General features: G+C 43.7%; 1 protein-coding gene, 1 long non-coding RNA gene and 2 other non-coding genes across 6 annotated transcripts; 3 read left to right on the forward strand and 1 right to left on the reverse strand.

Moving 5' to 3' along the window:
- Positions 1-2,733: 2,733 nt before the first annotated feature.
- Positions 2,734-7,497, reverse strand: LOC109870514 (chromobox protein homolog 2). 2 transcript variants are annotated; one of them, XR_004205510.1, is made up of 6 exons: positions 7,364-7,497; positions 7,235-7,278; positions 6,464-6,529; positions 6,117-6,186; positions 4,178-5,904; positions 2,788-4,067 (listed from the first exon to the last, which is right to left on the reverse strand). XR_004205510.1 is itself a non-coding variant. In XM_020461040.2 (5 exons), the coding sequence occupies exons 1-5, from the start codon at positions 7,427-7,429 to the stop codon at positions 4,258-4,260; spliced, it is 1,893 nt and encodes a 630-aa protein (XP_020316629.1). In that variant the 5' UTR covers positions 7,430-7,497; the 3' UTR covers positions 2,734-4,257. The 2 variants fall into 2 exon arrangements, 1 of the variants encoding a protein (XP_020316629.1); XM_020461040.2 differs by having other exon boundaries at positions 2,734-5,904.
- Positions 7,498-12,927: 5,430 nt separating this feature from the next.
- On the forward strand, positions 12,928-16,965 carry LOC109870078 (uncharacterized). 2 transcript variants are annotated; one of them, XR_002252094.2, is made up of 3 exons: positions 12,928-13,274; positions 14,503-14,788; positions 15,466-16,965. It is a non-coding gene; the product is annotated as an uncharacterized LOC109870078 (long non-coding RNA). The 2 variants fall into 2 exon arrangements; XR_004205409.1 differs by lacking the exon at positions 12,928-13,274 and adding an exon at positions 13,354-13,636.
- LOC116357573 (U5 spliceosomal RNA) lies at positions 13,357-13,472 on the forward strand. The gene has a single exon (XR_004205574.1). It is a non-coding gene; the product is annotated as a U5 spliceosomal RNA (small nuclear RNA).
- A 786-nt stretch (positions 16,966-17,751) lies between the features above and the next one.
- On the forward strand, positions 17,752-17,867 carry LOC116357574 (U5 spliceosomal RNA). The gene has a single exon (XR_004205575.1). It is a non-coding gene; the product is annotated as a U5 spliceosomal RNA (small nuclear RNA).
- Positions 17,868-20,088: the final 2,221 nt, after the last annotated feature.

Consider the following 20,088-nt stretch of genomic DNA (forward strand, 5'->3'; position numbering starts at 1 on the left):
AGAGCACGTGCTACGGGTGGGTGCTGCTATGGTGACCAGTGAGCTGAGATAAGGAGGAGCTTTACCTAGCAGAGACTTGTAGATAACCTGTAGCCAGTGGGTTTAGCGATGAGTACGAAGCGATGACCATTCAACAAGAGCATAGAGGTTGCAGTGGTGGGTAATATATGGGGCTTTGGTGACAAAACGGATGGCACTGTGATAGACTGCATCCAATTTGTTGAGTAGAGTGTTGGAGGCTATTTTACAGATGACATCGCCGAAGTCGAGGATTGGTAGGATGGTCAGTTTTACGAGGGTATGTTTAGCTGCATGAGTGAAGGATGCTTTGTTGTGAAATAGGAAGCCAATTCTAGATTTAATTTTGGATTAGAGATGCTTAATGTGAGTCTGAAAGGAGAGTTTACAGTCTAACCAGACACCTAGGTATTTGTAGTTGTCCACATATTCCAAGTCAGGACCGTCCAGAGTAGTGATGCTTGACGGGCGGGCAGGTGCGGGCAGCGATCGGTTAAAGGGCATGCTCTTAGTTTTAACTGGAAATTTAAGAGCAGTTGGAGGCCACGGAAGGAGAGTTGTATGGCACTGAAGCTCGTCTGGAGGTTAGTTAACACAGTGTCCTGAAGTAGTTGATGAACCAGGCGAGGCAATCATTTGAGAAACCAAGGCTGTTGAGTCTGCCAAGAAGAATGTGGTGATTGACAGAGTCGAAAGCCTTGGCCAGGTCGGTGAATACAGCTGCACAGTAATGTCTCTTATCGATGGCGGCTATGATATCGTTTAGGACCTTGAGCGTGGCTTTTATATTTTTTTAATATTTTCTTTAGGTCAGGGTGTGACTAGGGTGGGTACTCTAGTTTTTGTATGTCTAGGGTTTTTGTATGTCTAGGTTTTTTTGTACGTTTATATTGGCCTGATATGGTTCCCAATCAGGGACAGCTGTTTATCGTTGTCTCTGATTGGAGATCATATTTAGGTAGCCATTTTCCTAATTTGTGTTGTGGGATCTTGTCTATGTATAGTTGCCTTCTGTAGCTTGCACATCTGTAGCTTCACGTTTCAGTTGGTTGGTTGGTTGGTTGGTTGGTTGGTTGGTTGGTTGGTTGGTTGTTTGTTTGTTGTTTTGTTAGGTGAGTTTAAGTTTATTAAAATTACGTGGAACTCTACTCACGCTGCGCCTTGGCCCCATCATTATGACGAACGTGACAGTAATCTGTTTGTTGACTTAGCTTTCGAAGACCTTAGAAAGGCAGGGTAGGATAGATTTGGGTCTAGAGTGTCTCCCCCTTTGAAGAGGAGGATGACCGCAGCAGCTTTCCCATCTTTGGGGATCTCAGAGGATACGAAATAGGTTGAACAGGCTAGTAATAGGGATTGCAACAATTTCGGTAGATCATTTTAGAAAGAGAGGGTCCAGATTGTCTAGCCCGGCTGATTTGTAGGGGTCCAGATTTTGCAGCTCTTTCAGAACATCAGCTATCTGGATTTGGGTGAAGGAGAAATGAGGGAGGCTTGGGTGAGTTGCTGTGGGGAGTGCAGGGCTGTTGACCGGGGTAGGGGTAGCCAGGTGAAAAGCATGGCCAGCCATAATAAAATTCTTATTGAAATTCTCAAATTCTCAACACTGTCACCACCGATAAATTCCCACTTATTGGTGGTGACAGTGTTTCCTAGTCTCAGTGCAGTGGGCAGCTGGGAGGAGGTGCTCTTATTCTCCATAGACTTTAGTGTCCCAAATTTTTTTGAGGTTGTGCTACAGGATGCAAATTTCTGCTTGAAAAAGCTAACCTTAGCTTTCCTAACTGCCTGTGTATATTTATTCCTGACTTCCCTGAAAAGTTCCATATCACGGGGGCTATTCGATGCTAATGCAGAACGCCACAGAATGTTTTTGTGCTGGTCAAAGGCAGTCAGGTCTGGAGTGAACCAAGGGCTATATCTGTTCCTGGTTCAAAAAATTTTCAAAGGGGCATGCTTATTTAAGGTGGTGAGGAAGGCACTTTTAAAGAATGACCAGGCATCCTCTACTGACGGGATGAGGTCAATATCCTTCCAGGGCCAGGTCGATTAGGAAGGCCTGCTCGCTGAAGTGTTTTAGGGAGCGTTTGATAGTGATGAGGGGTGGTCGTTTGATTGCAGACCCGTTACGGATGCAGGCAATGAGGCAGTGATCGCTGAGACCCTGGTTGAAAACAGCAGAGGTGTATTTGGAGGGCAAGTTGGTTAGGATGATATCTATGAGGGTGCCCATGTTTACGGATTTGGGGTTGTACCGGGTGGGTTCAGTTATAATTTGTGAGAGATTGAGGGCATCAAGCTTAGATTGCAGGATGGATGGGGTAGTAAGCATGTCCCAGTTTAGGTCACCTAGCAGCACTAGCTCTGAAGATAGATGGGGGGCAATCAGTTCACATATGGTGTCCAGGGCACAGCTGAGGGCAGAGGGTGGTCTATTTCAAGGGGCAACAGGGAGAGTCTTGTTTCTGGAAAGTTGGATTTTTAAAAGTAGAAGCTCGAATTGTTTGGGTACAGATCTGGATAGTAAGACAGAACTCTGCAGGCTATCTCTGCAATAGATTACAACTCCGCCCCCTTTTGGCAGTTCTATCTTGTCGGAAAACGTTATAGTTAGGGATGGAAATTTCAGGGGTTTTGGTGGAGTCAAAAAAGAAGAGGTGGAGGCAAAGCTCGTTTTTTTCCCACCCAAAATCAGCGGTCAATGAGTGTTAATTAGTCTACACATTTTTTTATTGCTATAAGTTTAGTAATGGTTAGGTTGTTACGAATGTACTTATGTAAGCGGACACACGTGGCATTTCGGCCATTTTGAGAAAAAAAATACATGTATTTCCATTTAGAGCGGTCACTTGAATATCTTGTCAATATAATAGTACATATTTGGTACAGATCAGAGACACACCAACCAATCACGAAAACACAGCCAGAAGGTGGGCCACCTCTCGATGCCTGGTTCCTCTCTAGGTTTCTTCCATGTTTTTTTTCCTAGCCGCTGTGCTGTTGCTTCTGCTTAGGTTGCTCATTGAGGTTTAGGCTGGGTGACTGTAAAGCACTTTCTAACAACTGCTGCTGTAAAAACAGGCTTTATAAAAGATGTTTGATGGACTGACTTAACAATAACAACAACAAGAGCGTTTTGGTATGGTTAAGCACCCACTTTTACAAGTACTCACGGTTTATTTCAATACCTTAGAAATGGCAGGAGGCACACAGGCTACGAGTTTCTGAAGCTGTGAAGCTATAATAAGCACCAGAGTTACAGATACATATTCATATCAACAGGAGAGAAACATATGTACAAATATAAATTAAATTAAAACACTTCTCCACCTCCTATGATGCTCTTACTATCAATGACTGTGATTGTATTCAATTCAAATATTCTTCGCCGCAGGTAGGGATAACACTGGAAGATAACTGTAAAAAAATGTCATGCCTGCTTGAGATGAGAAGGTATGTTTCAGTCTCTAATATAATTGGCTTAAAAGATTACAATAACATACTGTAGTGCAAGAGAAATACTGACTGACAGAATACCATTTTTTTAACAGATTTAAAAAAATACACAATTCACATTCATGACTATTTTGGTCCAAAGAGAATACAAAGTAAGATGGGATATGCTGGCATAGCTATACAGACAGCTATGTCTTCACAAAAGTCTTCAATTGACGAGGGTCCAATAACAAAACATTCTCTTTCCCCTATCCCTTGTTGACTCCCCCTCGCAGATCTAAAAAGACTGGATATGTAGAAGAAAAAATATGCTGAAAAGTGAAGGACCTAGGCGAAAGGGTTGAAGGCAGAAATGGAACTAGGCCCAAAGCCTACTTGACTGTTATGCAAATCTTCAAAGGGGCAATCATTGGGCTAAAGGGACCAGGGATGGGTTTGGAATCAAGCCTAATGTCATGTTGTATCTTATTATTCCAGGTATAGGTTGCCCTTAGGCACAGATACAGGATCAGCTTAGTGAGTTTAAGCTCCCTCCAGATTCTTACCTTGAAGAGACATTTCACTCATAAATAAAATGTCAAATGTTTTCAGACCTCTAAAGTATTCTAATGCAAACACGTGACATAATATAGCTTATGTAGATCCAGCTATAGTGGGTTTTCTCTTGACATTAGACTAGTTTAGAGGTCTGAAAATGTCTGACAAACTTTGATTTGAAAGCGTAATGTCCCTTTAACCATTGGGAGGGGAAATGGCCTGTGTCTGTACATACACGGACAGGCTTTAGTGATTGCGGACGTTGAAGAACCCCACGCTGGTCGGCGACTCCTTCACTGTTACCGTGACGAAGTTGGCGGTGACATCCGTGACGAACACGTGCTCTAGAAGGCTCCGCGCCGGCCGCCAGTCCGTCTCCGTTTCCATCTCCATAGAGACAAGGCGGGCCCTGTTGTTGTTGTTGTCGGGATAGGGGGAGTCACACTCTTCTGATTCGCTGCTGCTGGTGTCATCTGAATCACCCGTGCTGAGCTCGTTAAGGGTCCGGGAGTTCCGCTCATTAACGGTAAGGCTCTGTCCTGACTTCCTGTCCTCCTGTCTCCCCCCGTTAGCTCTGCCTCTGCGGGCCGTGGATACGCCTCCCTGTGCCTGTACACTCACCCCTTTCTCCACCCTTCCATTCCCCATCCCTACACCCCCTGGTCCCTTGTTGTCCATCTCTCTCTCCGTCTCTGCCCCAGTGTCCTTCCCTCTCTCCCCCCTCTCCACTCTGGCTGGTGGCACGCTTCCAGAGTGCAGTGCCCCTCCCCCTAACCCTCCCGACACCAGGCCCTGGTTCAGTCCAGACGAGGTGTGTGTCTCTTTAATGCTCCCCCCTGCTCTTTTTCCTGCCGGGCTGGCACTGCTTCTCAGGCTCAACCTCGAAACTGCAACTCCAGTGGTGCTGGAGGTCCCGTTTCCCTGGGGACCATTGCCGGGCGCAATTCTTTTGACACTCTGCAGGTTGAGAGCTCGGAGGCTGAGGGCCTGACTGATGCGGTCTCTGGCCGAGGGAGGGGTAGAGGAGGGGGGCTTGGCTCCCTGCTGCTGAACCACCATCCCTGCCTGACCTCCTGGGCCCTCCTGCTGCCTCCTCTGCCCAGCTGGGAAGCGCTGAGCTGGGCTACATGCCGTTGAAGAGCCCCCACACCCACTGGAGGTCTTGGAGCTGTGGAGACAGAGTGTGGTTGTAGACATCCCTGGTTTTAGAGAGGAAGCCACCTTGAACCCTTCTGCTCTGCCATTGCTGCTGCCGGCGTCGGAGACAGAGAGGGAGCGCTTCAGATCTGACCAGCCCTTACTGTAAGGCGGGGGAGGTCTGCTGAGAGAGGAAGAGGAGGATGGAGAGGATGGGGTGGGGGTGTTGGTCGACATGGAGCGACCTGACCAAATGGAGTTCAGCGGCCCAGGTTTGGAGGCCCCTGCCTGGTAGAAGGCCCCTCCAGCAGCCACCTGGTGTGCCACCTCATCTCTGGAGCCCCGGCTGGAGCTCAGGCCAGTGTAGGTGAAACTGGCTGGCTGTAGAGGCTTCTTCACCCCACCTCGGGGTTCCTCTTTGAAGGGCTCGCGGGGGGGCCTGAGGACCTGCTGGTGGCGAGAAGGAGAAGGGGGCGGGAGGGGCGGCCGGGTCTTTGCCTGTCTCAAAGCCCTCAGCTCGGGGAGCAGCGGTTTTCTCCCGCGCTTTTTCCGGACGGGCTCATTTTTGGCAACAACAATCTGGGGCCTCTTCTGGGGGACGGGGTAGAGGTTGCGGAGGCGAGGACCTGGTTTGGCCTTCTTCCTGTGGTCTTCCTCTTCTTCTTCTTCTGAGGAAGAGGAGGAGGGAGAGGAGGACAGGCCGGATGAAGAGGAGGAGGAGGAGCGGTCGGATTTGGTTTCAGTTGGTTCTGGTTCCTAAAGACGGAGAGAGAGAGAGAGTTTTTTATATTCATCATTCAAACAAACAAATGAATTGCTGCTACTGTTGTAAATATAATGGATCAATCATTGAGAAGACATTACAAGTATAATAAACATGACTAAAGGAAGTGAATTTGCTGCATTTGTTGTAGTAAGTCGTGACTAAATCCTATATGTTTGAATAGCAGCAACAGTGTGATGATTACCAGAATTTTCCGTGGACGTCCCCTTGGCCTCTTCCCTCTCTTACGGAAGAGTAGCTCCCTCTCTTGCGCTCTGTAGAAAACACACACACACACACAGTCAGATACAGTCGCTGACAATGTTCTGCCTCTTTAAAAATGCCTCCTTCCTTACTTGAAGAGACTACTGATCTTAATAACTGAATAAGTGAAAGTTTAATTGAACCAATTTGGTTAAGTCAGATATAAGTGATTGCTTCAAGGATTGGAGGAAGGATGCATTTGACCAGGGCAAGTCTAATACACACATTAAATATGAAGGGGTTCTTGTCAAACAACTGAACCACTGTCGTATGATATCAATAACACACCTCTTGTGGAAGGCAGCCAGTAATCTGGGGTCCAGAATATTCTCTTCAGGCTCCCAACTGTTATGTCTGTAAAGAAAACCCGATATTATATAAAAAAATAAAAATAAACGGTTTATTAGTGCACAGTAGAGAGACATTGCACATATAATGTCAAACCATGAATTCTCTGTTCAGGTGGATCTAGTTTAAATCGCCTTTTTCAGATACAATGTCAGACATAGTCGCATCATATTTAAAAAACAAAACATAATTCACGTTGTGTCTAAATAAAATATTAAGACTATTTGCTGAATAATAGCAAATATTGAGAGTAGCTGTTCACCCCCCAGCGTGGGGTTAGCGTATATTTAAATGGTTGAAACTGGAGCGTTTGCTCGGAGATTTACATTCAGCAACATAAAGATGGTTTTGTATGGAAACATTATTGGTAAACTAGCACGACGAAAGCACGGCTGCATGCAAATAGTGGGCGTTCCATATTCCCGCTGCTACAGTTCGCTACCGTAGTAGGGTGATGCCTGCTCACGTTACTGAATACCGATTTGGCATCGTAACATAAACTGCTCGGGCTAAAGAAAATAAAGCAAGACACAGAAACGGCGAACACCATCGTCTTTCTTCCATGCATCATGCAGTCTATCCAAAAAACACGGGAATAATCTCCGATTGTAAATATTACGGATGTGAAAGCAATCCGGGGTTGCCTGGGCTCAAGGGATACATTGTTGTCATTGTTTAGCTCAGCCAGCTGCTTGCTAAATAGCTACTCACTTGGACGACCACCCTCTCCACTTCACCAAATACTCAAACTTCCCCTGCAAAGGAGAAGATTGGGAAAGAGTTAAACGATTGAACAGGGTCTCATGTTTTCATATTAGAATAAGATACGTTATTTCATACCTTTCGTGGACGTTTGTTGAGGATGCATTCGGCGTCAAATACGTGCCCTACAGTTACCCCCTCCATTGCTACAGCCCCTCTCTCCTTTTTTTACGAAAGGAAAAGCGGAACAGGGAGAAAATATTGCCCTCCAGCGGCATCCGTAGTTCAGGCACCCGTGCATCTGATACGTCACTTTCACTTCTTCATTCTAGAGCGCCTGTATAGCTTTTTGTTGAGCCTCGTTATTACAGTGTTACAATTATTATCCGATATTTTCTAGGCTCCATAAAAGGCAAATACTTCGAACATTTAAGTTAAGTTATTATTCGACCATTAAACTTGAGTATTACATTTCACATGCAAGATATTTGTATATATAAAATATTTCAGCACACTTGTCAGAATTTCACAGTGATCAAAGTTATTATGTACATTTTAGAGCGACTTACAGTTAGTTGATTCAGGTAGCTGGGTAAGACAACCACATATGTTAACTCAGTCATAGTAAGTAAAAGTTTTTCTCAATAAAACTAGTTTTTTCCCCTGGGTGTTATAGGCATCTCTTCAGCCCCTCCATTTGATGGGCCAGCCCCACGATTGGTCCTTTCAAACTTTGGTCGCTTGCCAGTACTCTGATTCGCTCTACGCAAAGATGTCTGAAGCTACCTGTATCTCCCTAGCGAGTCCCGATAGGCCGATGAAGCCATGTGAGAGGTCCTCCACCACCCTCAGTGTCACTGGTTGGCCGATATCCTGCAGTTTCTTGGCGAGCATCACAGAGTCATCCAACAACGCATCCCGTGCAGAGGCCTGTGGGGACAGACAGGGGAGTAAGAATGACAAAAAACTCTGAAAGATTTAAGTGGAAAGACCATCAATAGTGGAGAGTGTTAGAAAGACTAGTGAACAAGGTAAAATAGACCCATTGCAGTAAAATGTGTATTCCTTTGCTTTCTTTATCTTTTCCATCCCTCTCAACATATAAACCTGTCTTCCTAAATGTGTTGACTCCACCCCACACACCCCTTTACCCTCCCTCCCTTCTAATACTCTCTCATTCCTTTCACGTCCTTCATTCCTTCCGTACCTGTGTCGGCATTGATACGCTTGAAGATCACCCCTTAGGGCAGCAGGTGTCACGCCCTGATCTGTTTCACCTGTCCTTGTGATTGTCTCCACCCACTCCAGGTGTCACTTATTTTCCCCAGTGTATTTATCCCTGTGTTTCCTGTCTCTCTATGCCAGTTCTTCTTGTATGTTTCCAAGTCAACCTGGGGTTTGACTTTTTCCAGTCCTCACGGTTTTGACACTTGCCTGTTTCTGGACTCTGTACCCGCCTGCCTATCCATTCTGCCGGCCTTGACCATGAGCCTGTCTGCCACTCTGTACCTCTTGGACTCTGATCTGGCTTTGACCTTTTTACCTGTCCACGACCTTTCTCTTGCCTACCCCTTTGGATTAATAAACATTGTAAGACTCCAACCATCTGCCTCCTGTGCCTGAATCTGGGCTGGGGGGGGAGCTGCCAGTGGTGTGCAGGATAGCAGGAGCAGAGAAGGCGGGGGGGGGGGGGGGCGAGCTGCCAGTGGTGTGCAGGTTAGCAGGATATGCATCCATAATACCATCCGGGAAGCGCACACCACAGGCAATGACCCTCATGGACACGGTATTCATATGTTCCCCCCCCCAGCACTGTTCCCAGCCAGACAAACACGCTCAGTCGTGGAGCCTGGGGCAGAGCAATCAGTACTTTCTGCTCTGAGACAGAAGGTTGCTGTAATACTGCAATAGAAGATGTGCCGATATTATTGACCTGAGGGTACGCTGTCTAGATAAGAACCCCTTTTTCTTTGTCTCTTAGCTCCGAAACAGTGGCAATGACTCTGACCCGAAAAATGGCAGTTCTTGAGGGCCCAACACTAGGTGTAGAAGCACTCTTCCAGGGCTCTGGGGAAGGGGGCCTCAGGAGCCAGGGAGTAGTCTGAATTGTTTAGGTGAATTGGGAAGACTTTTCTATAGGACTATTAGGCTAGTGCGCTGATTAGGGCACGATATCCAATGCTTTGCTGTGGTTTTTTTTTCAGGGCGATAGACTATATCACCTGTAGTAGATCAATCCTCAAGTCAAACAATGTTTAGGGTACTAGGGGGTAACTGCCCCAACACCTTTAATTCACATTAAGACCACAAGATGTCACAATTATTTTACCAACACTTTCCCTGGCTGCCACTGCTCTCTGGCTGCCACTGCTCACTGGCTGCCACTGCTCTCTGGCTGCCACTGCTCTCGGGCTGCCACTGCTCTCTGGCTGCCACTGCTCTCTGGCTGCCACTGCTCTCTGGCTGCCACTGCTCTTGCTCAAGAAAACCTTTCCTCTGTGTCATCACGTCTTTTGGAGATATTTCAACAAAACAATTTTGTGGTAAATTGATCAAATCTTTTGAAATTCTAGATATATTCCAATGAAGTTTGATCTACAGATTTTAAAATATAAATATGCTTTCCGTTTGAGTTATATTCGGTTTTATTTTCATCTCCAGATAAACAATCCACTCATTTAGAGAGAAAAATGTAGATGTGGGCTAGTTACCCCTTTATGGTTATGAATGTGTTTCTACCGGTCATTTAGACAATTTATGCTAAATTAGCAAGCTAGCAACCACACTAGTAGTAAATCTGCATTTTGCTATTTGCCTCATGACTCCTGCATACTTTGTTGACTACAAACTTTCTTTACCCAACCGTGGGACAGACTGTTTGTACCCACACTCGGGACTCTGACTCTCTGTTGGTTACACAGACTTTTGGCCTCCCATCCTATTCTAACCACCTCTCGTTGGCTTTGTATTCATGTTACCTGATGAAATTGCTGTATGATATGATCTTGTTGCCATCTGATGCACATTCAGCTGTCATAAATCAGCACTGCACAGCTCTCCCTGTCCTCTGCCGTGCCTTGATTGTATTACTGCTGATGATATCTGGAAATGTGCATGTACACCCTGGCCCATCTACTGTTGCTAGCCCCAATTCTGACTTGTGCTCTGATATCTGCTTCACTGATTTCTGCTCTCGTAAAAGCCTGTATTTTCGGCACGTTAACACTAGAAGCTTATTACCTAAAATGGATCAATTGAAAGTGTAGGTTCACAGCTGAGACGTGGTTAAGGAAGAGTGTTTTGAATACTGATGTTAACCTTTCTGGTTATAACCTTTTTCAGCAAGACAGATCTTCCAAAGGTGGGGAAGTGGCAATCTTTAACCAAGGATCACCTTCAGTGCTCGGTTGTCTCCACCAAGTCTGTCCCCCAAGTCTGATTTGCTGGTTTTATACATTAAACTTTCAAATAGCTCTTTGTTGACTGTTGCTGGGTGCTATCGTCCTCCATCAGCACCGGCCTGTACCCTACCTGCCCTGAGCTCTCTCCTGGCCCCTTACACTAAGTCTGAATGTGTCCTGCTTGGTGACCTAAACTGGGACATGCTTAAACCACCTTAAAGCAATGGGACTCCCTAAATCTTCTCAGATTATTACCAATCCCACAATGTATGATTCCAAACACCCAGAAAAGGCTACTATCCTCGGCGTTATCGTCACAAATAATCCTGATAGGATTATCAGTCTGGTGTTTTCTGTAATGACCTTAGTGATCACTGTTTTACAACCTGTGTTCGTAATGGCTGCCCAGTGAAACGACCTGTCCTGATTTGTCATAGACGCTTGCTAAAAAACTTTAATGAGCAAGCCTTCCTTCATGAACTGGCCTCTGTAAAATGGTATAGACTCAGCTTCACCCCCTCTGTCGAAGACGCTTGGACCTTCTTTTTTGATATTTTCAGTGGTATTGTTAACAAACACGCCCCATAATGAGAATTAAAAACAGGTTCAGGCCCTGGTTCGACCGTGATCTTGTAGAGTTACTCCACCTCAAGAATTCCATTTGGCGAAAGGGCTTGGTACACACATACTCAGGCTGACTGGCTATTGTTCAGGCAAATGATAAATAAGTGCACTCAGGCTATCCGGAAGGCCAAAGTTAGTTACTTTAATAAGGAGCAGTTATCTCTCTATGGGTCTAAACCCAAAAAGTTCTGGAAAACGGTTATAGACCTGGAGAATAAACCCTCCTCCTCACAGCTGCCCATGTCCCTTAATATTGATGATGTGGTTGTTACTGACAAGAAGCACATGGCTAAGCTCTTTAATCACCACTTCATTAAGTCAGGAGTCCTATTTGACTCAGCCATGCCTCCTTGCCCGTCCAACATTTCCTCATCTCCCACCCCTGCTAATGCGACTATGCCCGATGCTTCTCCCTCTTTTTCCACTGCCCCGCGACAGAGTTTCTCCCTGTAGACAGTCACTGAGTCCGAGGTGCTAAAGGAGCTCCTTAAACTTGACATCCCTCCAAAAAACATCTGGGTCAGATGGTTTAAACCCTTTCTTCTTTAAGGTTGCTGCCCCTATCATCACCAAACCTATCTCAAACTCTTTTACCATGTCTCTCCTTTCTGGGGAGGTTCCCATTGCTTGAAATGCAGCCACGATTCATCCTTTATTTAAAGGGGGAGATCAAGCTGATCCTAACTGTTATAGGCCTGTTTCTATTTTGCCCAGTTTATCAAAAGTGTTGGAAGAAGGTTGTTGTCAAAGAAAGTCGTTGCAACACAAGTAGCCACATCAGCCACAAAAGAAGGTTGTTGCAACACAAGCAGCCACATCAGCCACAAAAGAAGGTTGTTGCAAAAGAAGGGGATGCAGAGTGCATTTTCTGTAAGGAGCTGTTTTCAGTCGCAGGTGCTGTTTTCAGTCCCAGGTGCTGTTTTCAGTCCCAGGTGGGGACTGGATTAGGTGTGAGCAGTACAGGAGGTGTGCTCATCAGTTGTGCTCCAATTTTACTGGGGACAACTTCATTTCTGACCTATGAACAAATTAGAATTGTGCAATAGCAGAGCATAAAAGTTTCCACATCAATGTTACACTGATTTAATTAGTTAAGTTATTGTCATTATATGTTATATTCCAATGTTATATTCAAATCCAATATTACGTTCCAATAAATACTTGTTTTACTTAATTAAAAGAACAACTATTGAAAACATTTTTCTCCTGAATGTCATTTTAAAGACTGCTGGGATTTCAAAACTTGGATTATTCAAATAATATTTGCAATTGTACATATTGTAAGGCAAAGGAACAACAAAGAAAAAAAAGTCCCATTTCTAATAAAACATTTCATCAAATACATTTTAAAAAAGTGTGAACTGTAGCCATTTATATCCCTTGATAGACGAATAAACTAAGTATGACCATCATTCACATACCAATTTTCTTTCCAAACGTTGCTTTTTTTGTGTCACCAATTAGACATTGTTCTTAGGGGGGACTAGTTAACCCCAAGTACCATAATACATGTTGCAAACTATTACGTTCAGATTTCAAAGTTGATACATTGTTGCAGATAGTGGTTACATGTAATTGTGTTAAACCCAGCAATTAAATGTTGCCGATGTGAATATCATTTTTTGCCGCCCCTCGTCCCTGCTTCTCACCACTACCTTGTGAAGTTTCTTCCGGGTCTCAACGGCGCATGCGCTTGCTCCATGTAGAAGCGTTGTAATTTCGTCCCTTCTGCAAATATTACTAATTGAACATCGTTTCCAATTTTGATAGTAAACTTTTAGCGCTGGCTAAACTGTTACGCCAACATTGCTCTTCTTAGTTTCTGAAATTACACTGTCGTTGCAGATTAAATAATGTTTACGAATGAATGGGTCAAACAGGAAGTGATTTATATAATACCCAGCGTGCATTTCCTTTGTGTAAAGACTGAATGAAATTACAAAGCATTGACACTTAGTCAAACTTATTTATTTCTCTGCATCGGTGGACTGGAATGTGTGTTTGTGTTGTATCGGCGATTTTAGGTATGGTTTGTTTTTCATTTAACCATGAATGTGAAGAGTAAGGCCGAGAACTGGGACTGAACTGTGTTCAGCATTCGTTAGTACACTCTGGTTTCTCTTCAGATCGCATAAATCTTTCGCCTTTTACTAAAGATTTCCGTGGAGAGGAACATTATGAGTATCAACTAATTTTTTGATGCCCGGCTTCACGGCTGGGCTTCCTACACTTGTTTAAAGTCAAATTCATTGCATGGAGTTGTGTAGAATTGGGTGGCTTGATCTATTGGATCCCTCTTAGACAGGGAGGAAAATAAGAGTAGTCAAGTTGTTATGGTTGGTGTTGAAAACGGGCTGCTTTTCCCAACGTAGTTTGAAAATGATTGGTAGGTGGTGAATTATATTTACTTAGGGTGTGGATAAAGTTACCTTTTTGCGTGCGGCAGTGGCAGAAACATAAGAACAAACACATTTAATAGACATTGTTGATTTTATCAGTGTATTTACATTTTAAATATTAGGATATGTTATTGTGTTGGTTATTGACATTGAACTGATTATATAGTAACACCAGATGTGTTAAACATTGTGTTTAATGTGTAGCTTAGGCCTATGAATTGGGCTGCTATTATGTTCTGTTCTGCCGACTATTAGCTGAGTAACCTATTGCCGACCACTATTCTAGTTTAGGCAAATAGGAGGGGTGGCAATTTATTGCCTCCATAGGGCAGCTGAAGGTCCATGGCTGGCCTGTTATGCCCATACTTTTTTAAGGTGCATTCGCCATACCAGGAAGATATCTATTTTCATCCATGCAGGCTATCTAGTAAGGCCAGCATTTGTTTAGGCAAGTCAGTTAAGTACACATTCTTACTTACATTGACGGCCTACTTGTAAAGCCCCCGGCTCTAAATGACGCTAATTTACAGTGTTGTAAAAAGTACTTGAAAGTACTACTTCTATAGTTGTTTGGGCGTATCTGTACTCTGTCCTGGTCCTGGGGTTTCAAAGGGGTGCACATTTTTGTCTTTGCCTCATCATCAAGCTTCAACTGATATTTGTGTATTCATTTGTGATGCTATCCTTAAAATGATCCTGCTGTTGTCACATGCTATACATGCACGTGTTTGCACATGCATCTATCTGTCCAATGTTCTCATGATTTGTTATAAGAGATATAATACGTTAGTAATCCACAATAACCTGGGGATGTAAAAGTCTAATAATTACATTATCTTCCATATTCCTACAGATACTGTACCTTGCAACTGGAGATTCTTTCAAAACGATTGCCTACAGTTACCATGTTGGGTGAATTGTCGTGAGCGTGACCAGGGCCATCTGGGATTTCCTCATGGGGGAATTCAGGCATGTGTGAAGGCTACCTGTGTCCTGCATAACTTCATGAGGATGGACACAAGGACCAGGAGGGGCACTGCAGCCCCCCCGCCGTGTGCCAGAGGAGAGGTCTGCTGCTCTGCAGGATGTTGCACGGATGGGGGCCAACAACGCAGCAGGGGAGGAAATCCAGACACTAGGTGAGGCCACACACATACACAGATTCCTGTTGAGCACTGTCTCTTTAACTACCATATTTCCTCAATTACAGTCACCCTCCTTCACTTCATCCCTCTCCCCCTTCTCCCTAAATCCCCTAGGTTATATCAGCTGTGTCAGTGAACACCTCCACTTCTCTCTAAATCCCCTAGGTTATATCAGCTGTGTCGGTGAACCCCTCCCATTCTACCTAAATCGCCTAGGTTACATCAGCTGTGTCGGTGAACCCCTCCCCTTCTTCCTAAATCCCCTAGGTTATATCAGCTGTGTCGGTGAACCCCTCCCATTCTCCCTAAATCGCCTAGGTTATTTCAGCTGTGTCGGTGAACCCCTCCCATTCTCCCTAAATCGCCTAGGTTATATCAGCTGTGTCGGTGAACCCCTCCCCTTCTCCCTAAATCCCATAGGTTATATCAGCTGTGTCGGTGAGCCCATCCCGCTACTATGCCTGAAATGGTAGGACACAGCATGATCAGAGGTGAGAGGTCACTTGGGTCAACAGGAAGTATTATTAAAGAGATGCTTTACATTGAACTACAGATAGGGTTGTAGTAGTCCCAGAGTTAATGATCCCAGGTCAGTTTTGTATTTCACCTCCTGATGATTGTTTTAGAATTAAAGACACAAAGCTTATTCATACCATCTCTCTCATCTGCAGGTATGTTTTGATGTGAGAGAGGATGCCAACCCCCAGTCCCGTCATCGCCACCTCACCCGCTCGAAGAAAACCGGGGTGGCAGGTAGCCTAGTGGTTAGAGCATTGGGCCATAACTGAAAGGTTGCTTGATGGAATCCCCGAGCATCCGTCGTTCTGCCCCTGAGAACAAGGCAGTTAACCCACTGTTACTAGGCCGTCATTGTAAATAAGAATTTGTTCTTAAGTGACTTGCTTAGTTAAATAAAATAAAAAAAATATATATAAAAAACATTGGGCCAACTGGGGACCCAAGGTTGATTAGGAGATTGTGATGACCTGAGAGAATATGACGTTTAGTAGCACTGTAATTCATTAATCATATGCTGTCTTCCCTGCTCCTCTGTTCTGACCTCTTTCCCTTTCTGTCTTTGACATTATCTCACGGCAGGTAGCCTAGTGGTTAGAGTGTTCGGCCAGTACCCAGCAGGTAGCCTAGTGGTTAGAGTGTTCGGCCAGTAACCAGCGGGTAGCCTAGTGGTTAGAGTGTTGGGCCAGTAACCAGCAGGTAGCCTAGTGGTTAGAGTGTTGGGCCAGTAACCAGCAGGTAGCCTAGTGGTTAGAGTGTTGGGCCAGTGACTGAAAGATTGCAAGATCGAATCCCTAAGATGACAAGGTAAAAATCTGTCGTTCTGCCCCCTGAGAACAAGGCAGTTAACCCACTGTTCCTAGGCCGTCATTGAAAATAAGAATTTGTTCTTAACTGACTTGCCTAGTTAAATAAAGGTAAAATAAATAAACACCTCATCTTTCTTCCTCCCTATTTTTATAATGCAGACCAGATGTGCATTGAAGTACAGATTGAACTTGTGTATATATACATATTACAATTATAATATTTATAATGCATGTATTATGTATTCATAACACTTGGATAATGCATTCAGTGTATTGAAGTCAATACAACCAGCTATGATAGCGGAGGTTCATATGTCAAAGTGATTGGTCACCCAGAGTCCGCCGGTGGTGATTTGCATAAAAGTTGAGAAATGCTGAACTTTTTTACCACCTGTTTTAGAGAGATATCCTCAACAAATATTGTAAGATCTTTCATTGTCTGCTTATATGCCCCCGTTATTTATCCTATCCTGTAAAAACAGTCTATGTTCTGAATTCTGTCGCTGTACATTTCAAACGTGCTGAACAAATAGTTATATCGACTACTAACTCATGTCTTTATCAAAATGACGGCATCACTCTCTTCCACTCATCGTTCCCTTGTGCCATAGTTTGTACATCTCAATTGTTATATTGCTTACTTTGTGTATTATAATCATATCATGTGCTTTTCTCCACGAGGAGGAGATACTATATCATGTTGTTGGGTCTGTAACCATGTTTGCCAGTGACAGTCTCTTCAGTAATAGACCCATGTAATTTCAGTTGATTTCGGATTATTGTTTTGTTTGCTCAATGCGCTGTCCGTGCGTCCGTATATTGTCAATAAAAGTGGATTCCTCGTGATTTGTATTTTCCCTTCCTTTTTCGACCACATAGTCCTAATAAAATGGTGTGTAGTGGCTTTGTATCTATAAAAAATTGTTATTTTTGCCCAATTAAGATTTACATGCTAAAATGGCCACTGATCACCAGTAGCAGAGCAATCCAAAAGTCAAACAAATGTTAAGACATGTTGCTAGAATATTTTACACCAAAACGTTTTCATCGTGGAGTTACTTATAGACTTCTAGGTTGATACATTGTTGCAGACAGTGGTTACATACAATTGTGTAAAGTCCAGCGATTAAATGCCGATTTGAATATCATTTTTGCCACCCGTGCTCTTTGCTTGTCGCATGGCTTGTGAATAAATTGATTTGCTGGTCTCTACGGCGCATGCTCCACGTAGAAGCCTTGTATTTAGTCCCGTTGGCAAATATAAATACATGTAACATCGTTTCCAATTTTGATAGTAGACTTTTGATGGTGGCTAAACTGTTACGCCAACATTGCTCTTCTTAGTTGCTGAAATTCCACTGGCGTTGCAGATGAAATACTTTTTACGAATTAATGGATCAAACCAGGAAGTGATTTCAATAATGCCCAGCGTGCATTTCGTTTCTGTGAAGAATTCATGAAGTTACAAAGCATTGACACTTGTCAAACTTCATTATTTATTTGCAGTGGTGAACTGTAATGTATGAGTGTGATATATCCGCACTATATAGCTTTGCTTTGTTTTTAATTAAACCACGACTGTGAATAGTAAGGCCGAGAACTCGGTCAGAATGGTTTCGTTCAATCGGTAGTACACTCTGGTTTCTCTTCAGATCGCATAAATCTTTCGCCTTTTACTAAAGATTTCCGTGGAGAGGAACATTATGAGTATCAACTAATTTTTTGATGCCCGGCTTCACGGCTGGGCTTCCTACACTTGTATAAAAAAAAGAGAATTGACATGGTAGAGGATTGGGTGTCCCATCCATTAAGGATACCTTGTATGTAGACATTTCCAGTGTTTATATGTTGGGAGAAAAATAGTCGAAAGGGGTTACTTTCAGTTGAAAGCAGTGGCATCGAAATACAATTTGGTTTGAAAAGGTGTGGGGCCACTGGTTCCCAAGCTTTTACAGTTACTGTATCACAACTATGTACAAAAAGCTCTGAAAATACCCTTAAATTAAAGCTGACAGTCTGTACTTTACATAATTTAAAATCCAAAGTGCTGGAGTACAGAGCCAAAACTAAATATTTGTCACTGTTCCAATACTGTTGGAGCTCACTGTATGTTGCCAACCTCTTTTTAAAGCAATAATGCACTCAAATCCGGGGATTATCGTGTGATAACTCCCGACTAAAGGCTGTTCTTAGGCCCAAGGCGAAAACGAGTTGTCACACAGTAATCCCCAGGTTCTCATGCCTTAATGCTTAAATAATCAATGAGAGGGATAAATATATTGGAAAAAAAGGGACTTACATCTGTATATTAGAAGATGATACTGACTAATAGTGGTAGAATAATTATATACATTTTGAAATCGATAGAAGTACATCGTTTTTTTGTTTTAGTTGATCACTTTCAGAGCAATAGGATCAAAGCAATTAGGCTGCAACACTGAACATGTGAGTCAAAGGTTGTGTGTGTGTGTGTGTGTGTGTGTGCCTGCACGCTTTTATCATATATTGTGTGTGTCTGTATTTCTTATTTGTGTCCTGTGTGTTTCTCTTTGTGTGTGTGTGTGTGTGTGTGTGTGTGTGTGTGTGTGTGTGTGTGTGTGTGTGTGTGTGTGTGTGTGTGTGTGTGTGTGTGTGTGTGTGTGTGTGTGTGTGTGTGTGTGTGTGTGTGTGTGTGTGTGTGTGTGTGTGTGTGTGTGTGTGTGTGTGTGTGTGTGTGTGTGTGTGTGTGTGTGTGTGTGTGTGTGTGTGTGTGTGTGTGTGTGTGTGTGTGCGCGTGCGTGCGTGCGTGCGTGCGTGCGTGCGTGCGTGTTGGCAGAGGTGGACATTTCCCACAGTTAGCTCCTACAGTGTGGAGACTTCTCTTCCTTTGACTGGGACGACCATGGATCCGACACAGGCTGGAGCTCATCAAAGGACATTACCGAGACAGATATCAAAGAACATTACTGAGACAGATAAAGGACATTACTGACACAGCTATCAAAGGACATTACAGAGACAGCTGTCAAAGGACATTACTGAGACAGATAAAGGACATTACTGAGACAGATAAAGGACATTACTGAGACAGATAAAGGACATTACTGAGACAGCTATCAAAGGACATTAGAGAGACCGCTGTCAAAGGACATTACTGAGACAGATAAAGGACATTACTGACACAGCTATCAAAGGACATTACAGAGACAGCTGTCAAAGGACATTACTGAGACAGATAAAGGACATTACTGAGACAGATAAAGGACATTACTGAGACAGATAAAGGACATTACTGAGACAGCTATCAAAGGACATTAGAGAGACCGCTGTCAAAGGACATTACTGAGACAGATAAAGGACATTACTGAGACAGATAAAGGACATTACTGAGACAGATAAAGGACATTACTGAGACAGATAAAGGACATTACTGAGACAGATAAAGGACATTACTGAGACAGATAAAGGACATTACCGAGACGGATAAAGGACATTACTGAGACAGCTATCAAAGGACATTACCGAGACAGATAAAGGACATTACCGAGACAGATAAAGGACATTACTGAGACAGATAAAGGACATTACCGAGACAGATAAAGGACATTACCGAGACAGATAAAGGACATTACCGAGACGGATAAAGGACATTACTGAGACAGATAAAGGACATTACTGAGACAGATAAAGGACATTACTGAGACAGCTATCAAATGACATTACTGAGACAGATAAAGGACATTACCGAGACAGATAAAGGACATTACCGAGACAGATAAAGGACATTACCGAGACAGATAAAGGACATTACTGAGACAGATAAAGGACATTACTGAGACAGATAAAGGACATTACTGAGACAGCTATCAAAGGACATTAGAGAGACCGCTGTCAAAGGACATTACTGAGACAGATAAAGGACATTACTGAGACAGATAAAGGACATTACTGAGACAGATAAAGGACATTACCGAGACAGATAAAGGACAT

Source organism: Oncorhynchus kisutch, linkage group LG25 (assembly GCF_002021735.2).
Source record: "Oncorhynchus kisutch isolate 150728-3 linkage group LG25, Okis_V2, whole genome shotgun sequence".
Lineage (NCBI taxonomy): Eukaryota > Metazoa > Chordata > Actinopteri > Salmoniformes > Salmonidae > Oncorhynchus > Oncorhynchus kisutch.